The following is a 10,159-nucleotide window of genomic DNA, read 5'->3' as shown; positions in this document are numbered from 1 at the left end:
CTACGTGCAATAGCAAAATAAGATCTGGGCCTAGAGCACCTCCCTTATCTATATGCAATAACAAATTTAATAAGGAATAATACATCTTGATTAAGACAATACAGGTTCCAATTATTTTTAAAAGAAGCAGCACAAAGAAAATACAATGGAGATAATAAATGAATTATTGTCCATAATCTTCTCTTAATAGAAGAAGCATGCCAAAAGCCCTATCTAATATGTAATTTATGGAAATCTTTCAGCTGCTCTCTGCTTATGAGAGCATAGCTACAGAGTTTGGTACAGTGAATACATATTATAGCATCCAAACCACTAACCATGCAATTTCAAAACAATATATTTAAATTTTATCAGAGCAGCGGTTACAATACCTGGATTTCACACAAATAAAAGGTCCTTTATATTTCACAAAGAACAACATTTTTTGCAGAATTGGATGCAATTGCAGTGTCCAACAACAACATGCACAAGGCATGGAAACCCTGAAGACCTATTTGGGACCATCAGAAAAAACTGAATAATTTCCACATCTGAAACAAACCCAAGCACATGACATTTCTGATTTACAAGCACAAATCCCCTTTAAATGCTGCAATTATCTCAAGAGTAATTCAGGACTTCATATTGCAACTACCACCCACCAGTTATTATAGAAAATACTTTTCCCGAAGTAATAAAGCATTAGCCGACTTACCAAAACCAACCAATGCACATAATTTTTTTGTTTTAAAGGGGGGGCTTCTTACCAGTAAGTTCGCATAAACCCTAAGCCCAAAAACCCTGGTGATTAACAACCGTGCAGCTTCACTTGAAGGACCCGACGCTCATATTTCTGCACAAAATTCGAGTGTTCATCTCGTTGACGGTATCAATAAGCCCTCCTAAGTCCACAGTTCCACCGGAGGCCTCATTCTCCTTGTCTTTCTTCTCCTGGGGTTTAGCCGCTCTACGCTTAAACTCAGTTGCCTTCTCAAAGAAATTCCCGTAGATATACTCTGCCGTGTAGCCCTTCTCCTCATCATAGAGCATGATGTGACTGTGCCATTCCCAGACGCGGTAGCCGGGCTCTGGGTCCTCGTGGAACCCCACGCAAACCTGGTGTTCGCCAATGGTGACGGCCTGGCCGGAGTTCCCCTTCAGTTTATCAGTGTCCCTGCTGGATATAATCTGAACGATATTCTTCTCAGCTTCGCCTCCTCTCTCTCCAATGGGCTCTTGCTCTCGTCCGCGATGATGCGATCATACGAGTTGGATAGGAAGGTATTGGTGTCCAGAAAAGGGCTGCGCATATTTAGCCGACTCATCATGGTGCTCACAACCAGGCTTTCAAAAGAGTTTTTGGTGGAATACTGGTTCGCCATTTTCCCTTCGATGGCTGATATCCACTCTCCAAGAATTCCTTCCGGTGGATATCAATATATAAACTGCAATGGCCAGGCATATGTGGGCTCTCAAGAAATTTAACAGCTTGGGGATTGGAGGAAACCAAAGGGAAAAGGGCGAAAGCAATAAATTTCCTTTGCCTTTATCGCCATCAGAGTATCAATGTTTATCTTCATGCCTGACAGTTAAACCCCAAAATTAGCATCCTTCAAGTTCATATCCTCTGGCAGCATTTAACAGCTTGGGGATTGGAGGAAACCAAAGGGAAAAGGGCGAAAGCAATAAAATTCCAAGAAGCGCAGGCATGGCGCAAGATGCCACGGGCTTGGGACTCTTCTTGACCTTGACAAGACACATACGGAAATTTCCGGTGATAGAGAGGCGGGAATGATAGCAGAAGCGAGGGATATCGACCCCCGTTAGGTGCCGATAACAAAAATGCCAACCATTCCGCCTGAAGGATGAAGACCATAACAGAATTGCTTGAACAATTTCCCGCTGAATGTGGACGCCAGGTGTCAGTCTCAGAAACAAAAGGACGACGAAAGTTTCTTTCAAAGGAAGGCCTATCGGCCTAATAATAATCGATTCCTTTCTACTCGTGTTTTTGAATTTCTGGAATTTTTATATAAGAAGTCCCATTTTAACGAAAGCTCACCTAAGGGGGAGTCTCCCTAAGCACACTAGCATTTCCTCAGCTCTTGTTGTTGCTACTTGAAGTCTTTTTGCAGAAGTAAAATGTAGTGGCATAGATTATCTTGTGTTCTACGTTCCCAATCCCAGTTTTCATAAATATTGTTTTTCCATTGTTTGCAGAGTTGGTACCTATGTTCTAACAAGACTGATTTGAACACTTTAAGTCAACGTAGAGTGTTACGTTGGTATCAGAGCTCCCCCCTACATAAATAAATCTCACAATCTGGAAGATGCAAGTGGAATTGGAAAACCATCTCGGTAATTGGCTAGTCCTCTGTTCTTTTATTCAAGTTACTCTAATATGTTACCTGGTACAATTATGTTTTGTTCTAGCTCCTTGAATCTCTTGGCTGTATTGACTAAGTTATTATTTGTAGCATCATGGTAGTTCACTGTGCACTTAATTTGAATTCCTCTTACTTAGGATGCACTCTTTCATTCATTTCATTTACTTTATTGATACAGCCATATCTGGATTAAATCTCAACCACTTAAAGATTAATATCCAAAACTTACCCTTGATATTGACTGTCCATGGACAACCCAAGAGGGATTCCTTTCTGTGCTAATTGTCTCGAGCAACCCAAGAGGGATTCCTTTCTGTGCTAATTGTCTCGAGCAACCCAAGAGGGATTCCTTTCTGTGCTAATTGTCTCGGGTAACCCAAGAGGGATTCCTTTCTGTGGATTCCTTTCTGTGGTAATCTTTGAAATGCATGGCAGCAGATAGCATTTAGGGATAGAGTGCCCAACGCATCCATGAACCAACAAACACTTAACCAACTTGGAATTGCATCTGTGTCCATTGCTGAAGTCAGTTGCAACCTCTATAAGAGTAGCTTCTGACCATGCTCACTTTATCAGTTGCGCTTCCACTTGCGCCTTTAGTTAAAAGAGACACTTTCGCTGAGCCTATGATAGAACCATTTCAGTGCACCATATAGTGTTACATCCAGTACCGTAGCACTTAATCTAAAGGAACCCTTATCTGTGATTCATATCTTGGGCCCGCAAAATCAGACCTCGGTATTCTCTATGCCAAGCTCCTCACTATGGTATGTCACCCCCGGTATAAACGAATCAAGGGCGATCTTAGAAGCATACAATTTAATAGGATAAATAAATCATGTTTGAAGCCACACTTGGGTATGAACTACCACCACCCTACTGACCCCTTGATATTGTACTAGCACTGAAACTACTAGTACTTCCTCCTACTACTGCACCAGGCTGACTACAACTGCTAGAATAATGATTGTACCAAGGCAAATAGAAAGCAAAACCAGAAAAAGAAAGTACCATATGACTTATAGATGTCAGAGTGGTCAACACTGGGCTAGCTCTGTGGTTTCCTGACATTACCTCTTCGACAACGGGGGTTCAAAATCTCGGCTTCCTTCATTATCAAGAAGCAGACAGTTTAGTAGGCTAAAGATTCAATCAGGATTGCCTTACAGTTCTCGATGATAGATTTTTACTGATGAAAAGTATTTTCATGTTCTAACTCTAACCAGGGCACTATGCTTTGCTAATCATAGCACTATGTTTTTATACACCTATAGGGTGTTATAATATATTCTTTTGGTTCTTTGGACTTCTTTGGAGAGAAAATCTCGTCTGAAGTTCTTTAGTGCAGTGTGTTTCTATCACTGGTCTACTCTCAACATACGGATGGAAGCTTCCCTTTTGTAGATTTGCAACTTGAGGTCACATTGTTCTCCACTGTTCTTTATGGGTTTGAGGTGTGAGGGCCTTGCCTTTGAGACAAACTATGCCAAGATATAGAGTGTAGAGACCCATATGCTTCTGCATGATCAAGAGAAATAAAACAATTTCGCATGCCATTGTTCAGGTAGAGTTTGTGACCCATTCACTCTGGCTTGAGACCATTTTTAGATTGGTCTAGTTGTTGCATCATATTTGCTATACCTTTGACACAATATTTAGTAGGGAGTGTTATCCATACTTTGCTTTTTATACCTATTAGGCCATAGCCTCGAATAGAGAACCATTGATTGGCTTCATCATTGAAAGCAGACTTGAATAGACCCATTGATTAGCTCCATCATTGATGCTTTCAGAGGTTTCAGACCATCGTCAGTCAATTGGCATCTTGGTGGATAGCTTTCACATATACAGGCAGGATGTCTAGGCCTGACTTGACCTACCAAGTGGGTTAAAGGGCAAAATGGCCTTTTTTTAGAGATTGTTCCCTCATATGGTATGAGGTATTCAACCTGGATTCTCGATTGATCTATCAGTCACAGTGTATGGTCTCTCCATTTGAGCTACAAGGTGTGGGTCTTTGTTCCGTTGGTAGTTCAAGGGCTGCCCTCCAAAGTTCACCATGCCAAAAGGAAGTAGTCAGATAGTTTGTGCCCCTTTTTTCATCGTTTAAAATCCTTGGAGCATCTTTTAAGGGATTGTAGATTTTATAGATCATGCTGGAGGTTAGTGCACGACTGGCATTTTGTTCTGCTTCATGGGCAGCTTGATTCGTGCACACAGTTTCATTGGTGTGCAGGTCTTCTTGGGGTTTTTCGGTGCTTGGTTTCATGCTTTCAGGGGTTTGGGACTGTATTTAGATTTCAGCTTTGATCCACAATCTAGAAGCTTCAATGCAAGTATGCTTGAGGTTAATTTTGTCAATTCTTTTTTTCACTTCTGGCGAAAAGAAGTAGGTATGACATTATTTGTCAAAGGATACCTCCTAATAAAGGATGCCAAAGAGCTTATTGCTATCACGTACTGAGGTTATTGCTGCCTTAGTTTCTCTCAGGAAGAGGATATGATTCATGTATGTATACACTCTTTTCTTTTGGTTGGTTTTTCTGTTTCAGATACTAAGTACAATAGAGCAAAATTTTATCACTCCTTGTGGACTTCCACTAATGAGGCAAGGTAATTTGCCTATTCTCGATTCTACACTACATATTAACAATGTAAAGCCCATTGCACAGTTTGTATAATAAATTTGCAATTTTTGGATTTTACACTACATATTAACAATGTAAATCCCATTGCACAGTGTTTTTAATAAATTTGCAATTTATGTAAAACATACCTGGGTAATTGCAGAGATCTTATAGATAATTTATAAACCTTGAGTGAGTAATGTGAAGTAGCATTAAAGTCATTTTTTTCAATATAACAATAGTGTTTTCAATGGCCCAGAACAAATGGGAGGTGCAAGTCATTTAAGCATTCAAATATTATTGTTGTAAAGGCCTTGCAGGGGCTCGGGGTCAATGTTTTATTGCCTGCTTCACTGTTCGACTATATGCAACTGTTTTCCTCTTACTCATATCTTTAATATCCGGGTTTGCTCTCAGAAAGGAAGGTTCTCATCTACATTTACATCGAAACTCTGTTTTCTAGCCCAACCACAATTTGAGGAATGAAAAAAACTCTTGTGAAAACAATACCTATTTGTATACACTATCATCAATGCTATTTATTTCCATGATTTTCCTATCTTACCTGTAGTATATCTTTTTTTTCTTCAAGATTTTTATTTGAGAAATGAACTGATTAGTTAGTCCTAAACTACCTTTGAACTATATATATGTGTATGTGGGCATTAAACTACCCTTGAGGTATATATATATGTGTACGTGGGCATTAAACTACCCTTGAGGTATATATATATGTATGTGGGCATTAAAAAGTAGCTTGAGAAAGTTGTGTTGTTCACAAAATCTGAACATGATCCATTGGCAGAGCTTGTAAGTAAATGTTAAGGGATATAATGGCTTTGACTGTGTCAGAAAATTTCAATGAATAAAAATGATGGCTAGTTTGAACATATTTGAACGTATAAGAAAATGATCTTTGCTTTTGAATACCGAATTATTCTAAGCTGATTTGTCTGGTTTAATAAGATGACCATATTCACATAGGTTTATTGTATAGAATATCTATAATCTATTAAGAAAATAAATTATTTGTTGGGTAGGTATGCCGTTGCATCACAGCCTTGTTGTTCTATCGAAATCATTTTCACTCATGGGTTAAACAAATCACACATTTGTTTTATGGTCTGGGGATAAATATTAAGCAACTTGTAAATTAGTTAACCATACCATCGTATTTACTACTGGCTATAATATTTGACTAGTAATTATACCTAGAGTGTGCAGTTTATATATAGCACACTTGATACATATCTTAACTTACAACCTTGAACACTTTCCAATTTTGCAAAGTAAAAACATCCTAGTTGAGTCAGGTCACAAATTTTGGAGGAAGTACTCCATTTTATTCCATTTTATTCCATTTTATTATATTTGTCAATCAAGCCATAAAATCCTGTTGGGCACTAGGACTTCTATTGTGATTTCACACAGTTTAATTAAAAACAATGAACTACATTATATTTAGATGTTAGCGTTCTCAATAATTGATTAAGATTGAAAACTTTCTTTGAATCTTGCACTTGAGACAAATCAGATGGAAGAAAAAAGCAATCATATTACCATAGGAATCTAAAGGGTTATGGTAAAATGGGGTCCAGTTATATGAGCAAATCACAGTAACAAGTACCTAACAAAAATACTTTCAGGAAAATGTTTATAGGGCTTAAAATGCATTGGGAGTAAAAGGGCTAGTTGGCCTCTTTTCTGTGGTGGATACCTTCGAAGTAGTATTCCACATGGTAAGCACATTCTCTGGCCTCTCTGCAATAAGATATACATTTGCTAAAAATCATTAGAACTTCATAAAATCTTCATTTTCCACCCATTAATCCCCACCCTAAATCCATTTCTATCTCGCTTCTCAAATCAAAATAATTTAAGACCTCGAAAATATGAGTTTTTTCCCTCAGCATAATAATATAGTTCTGAGATGACACGCAGGAGTGATCTGAGAACTTCACGTGCAATTCCTTAATGTAGCACCATATACCTTGCCTTGTATCACTCACTACGTTGTACTTTTCCTTATATGACTTACTGCAATGTAATAGACTAAGCCATGCCTATTATTCTAGCTAGACTTAATTTTATGATTTTGGGGCCTAAAAGTTCTTTTAAATCTAAGAACCGTTGTGTATATGGGATTGATGTTGTTCATGGTCACAACAATGTCTATGGGGCTACCGTCTTCCCTCACAATGTTGGGCTTGGAGCTATCAGGGAAGTAGAGTATCAACTCCATTTTTTCTTCACAGCATTTCCTTGCAACTAGAAAATGTCATGGCTAATGATTTAAACAAATGAGTAGGTTGAGTGGTCGGCTATATTTCATGAAAACCCTTTATCTCTGGACAATACTAGAGAGCCTGGGCCTATATCCGTAGGCATTATTTTTTCATCGTAAGTAGTATTATGATTTGGAAAGTGCCAAGGGCCACTCTGATTGCAATGAGCAAAATGTTAGGAGACAATGATTTGAAAAGTAACTAGGGTTATCTGAATGATTATGGGCAAAATCTTGAGTAACTGAATTGGGATAATAACAGAATCAGGGTGAAAATGTTGATGTTTAATACATCATGGGAACTCTGGCTTCTGATTACTGCCCTCAAAATCAAAATCTTCTAGAAAGTTTGGCTAACAATTTGTATCAACGTTTTATGGACACAGGGATCCCGATCTGGTTAAAAGAATTAGAGCTGCCATAGCTCTGGAAGTTCGATCTACTGGCATTCAATACACATTTTCTCCATGTGTTGCTGTAAGACTCTGGCATGGAAGTGCTCGATGGAAGTTCATTCAAAAATGAGAGTCAAGTTTTCACTGTTTAGAATGTCTTGTTTGATGCGAGCAGGTCTGCAGGATCTTTACAAAGGGGGTGCCGTATGTGGCTGGACAGTAAGTTTCAGACTTTTTGTTTTATCCCTACTTAGAACATAAATTTCTTTGATCAATCAATTGTACCACAGTTTTCTATATAATTGGACATTAAGTTGCAAACCTTTTGCTTTATCCATGCTTAGAATATGAATTTCTTTGATCAATCAATTGTACCACAGTTTCCTGAAATAGTTTTCTAACCATGTGATTTATTGATGTTTGTCAGGTCAAATATTGTAGCGTGTGCTAAGCACTTTGTGGGCGATGGTGGAACAACCCAGGGTGTCGATGAGAATAACACTGTCAGCAATTATAAACAATTAGTCAACATCCACATGACCCCCTATTTCGATGCCATTGCCAAAGGAGTCTCCACCGTTATGGTTTCTTACTCTAGTTGGAATGGACAGAAGATGCACGCTAACCGTTTTCTCATTTCTCATGTTCTAAAAAAGCAACTTAGCTAATAGAATTCCCAAATCTATTTTATATCGTATTGCATATTGTAGATTAGTAGATTGATTTGTCATAAAAGTATGTACATGATTTTAACCAGTAATGAAAATGGAAGCCATTAGAATTCTCTGTATTTCAAATATCGGACTAAATCAGATTTGGGCGTCTTAATGTATTTGAATTCTATTTCCTGTGCTTCAAAAGATTTGTAGGCTTCAGGCTGTGATATATATCTAGTGCTTTAAGCAAAGACCGGTTTTCAGTATACCTGGCCTCATTTCTCTGGTTTGAAGCGATGCAATTGGGAGTGGAGTCCCATTAATATTCTATAATTGCACTTCAAATCTAAACTCCTAATGAATTCTGAGTGCAGGCATTGAGGGTGTCTTCAGTCTCATATATCACTGCGTGGTTCATTATATTATTTTCAAATGTTTGTTAGGATCCCCATTCAGCTTAATAACAACGAATGTAAACACATAATTTAGGAAATTTTAAGGTGTAAATTTCAGTCTGAAATTAATTTTGTATTTTCTAAAATGATTTGACTAGGATAAAAATATTTTACATTAAAAATCTCCAAATCTTTTTAAAAGCTATATAAAATCCTTAAGAATTCTAATTTTTTTAAAAACTACATGATCAAACATGTTATTATTAGTATTTTAAAAATTAATATCATAAATTTGGAATTAACTTATATCTATGCTAATAGACTTGCCAGCTTGAAGCATTGGCTTCTTTGAAAGCTGAAATTCAAAGCCTTTCACACATTCATATGATTCCTTAACCAGAAAACCAAATCCAGGTATTTGGCAATGTATCTACCATATACTTTTCATTTCAATGGCTTGTTAACATACTTGCTATAGGGGTGCAGAGCGGGGTATATAAAATATAATTGGATCCTGCTATACGGGTGCAGGGTGGGTTATAGAAAATATGATTGGATCTTGATGTGGTTTTCCTATTTCATAACCATAGAAGGCAAAAACTATAAAGACACTTGTATCTGGTTGATGTATAGAAATTGCATCAGATACATGAATTGTCAGCACTGTGTGCATATATTTGCAGGGCAATGATAAAGGCACTCAGTACAGATCTGGCATATATTACTATTCAGCTGATCAGGAAAGAGCTGCACGGGAATCAATGGAAAGGCACCAAAAGCCACTGCATAAAGAGATCGTGATAGAGATCCTGCCAGCGAAGAAGTTTTACAGAGCAGAAGAGTATCATCAACAATACCTGGAAAAGAGATCAGCTGGTGCCAAACAATCTGGGGCCAAAGGATGCAATGATCCAATTCGATGTTATGGTTGAATAGTGACTCGATCAAATTAACTGGACTTCTTTCAAAATTAAAGTATTTGTATCTTCTTGTTTAGTTCAGCTAGATATTACAACAGAGTGTTGTATAGGGGAATAGGGGAGTATTATGGTGGTGAAAATTTTGCGTCATGCCTCAACCATCCATCTTGGATAGTGTCATCCGATTTCAAGCTCTTAAAGATGATTTTGATTTCAAGCTAGTAAAGCTCAGGGCTCAAGTATAACTCTATACTTATCTTTATTTGTAATCCTGCTGTCAAAATAAGTTTAGCTTATCTAGTTAGCTATGTTGTTAAATGTCATTTGAATTTTAGTTGAAAGAAACAGAGGAAGAGATGAATTGTTTCTGTTCTCTGCATATTTATTGATATAATTTGATTCTCTTCAAAAGAAACTTTATGAACAATGATAGTTAATAGTTCATAACTTTAGGACTATTATCTTCTCTCAGGAAATATGGTTTCTAAGAAAGAGTACAATGTACTTATATTCTAC

At 37.5% G+C, this 10,159-nt stretch overlaps 1 protein-coding gene across 1 annotated transcript; it reads right to left on the bottom strand.

Moving 5' to 3' along the window:
- Positions 1-804: 804 nt before the first annotated feature.
- On the bottom strand, positions 805-1,361 carry LOC149203462 (uncharacterized). Its single transcript, XM_089401882.1, has 2 exons — positions 1,246-1,361; positions 805-1,153 (listed from the first exon to the last, which is right to left on the bottom strand). The coding sequence occupies exons 1-2, from the start codon at positions 1,359-1,361 to the stop codon at positions 805-807; spliced, it is 465 nt and encodes a 154-aa protein (XP_089258008.1).
- Between the last annotated feature and the right edge of the window lie 8,798 nt (positions 1,362-10,159).

The sequence above is a fragment of the Pinus tabuliformis genome, chromosome 2_1 (genome assembly GCF_031772625.1).
Source record: "Pinus tabuliformis cultivar Carrire ecotype Pingquan chromosome 2_1, CPIR1, whole genome shotgun sequence".
NCBI lineage: Eukaryota > Viridiplantae > Streptophyta > Pinopsida > Pinales > Pinaceae > Pinus > Pinus tabuliformis.
The sequence above is the reverse complement of the archived record's forward strand: the minus strand, read 5'-3'. Positions and strand labels throughout refer to the sequence as shown.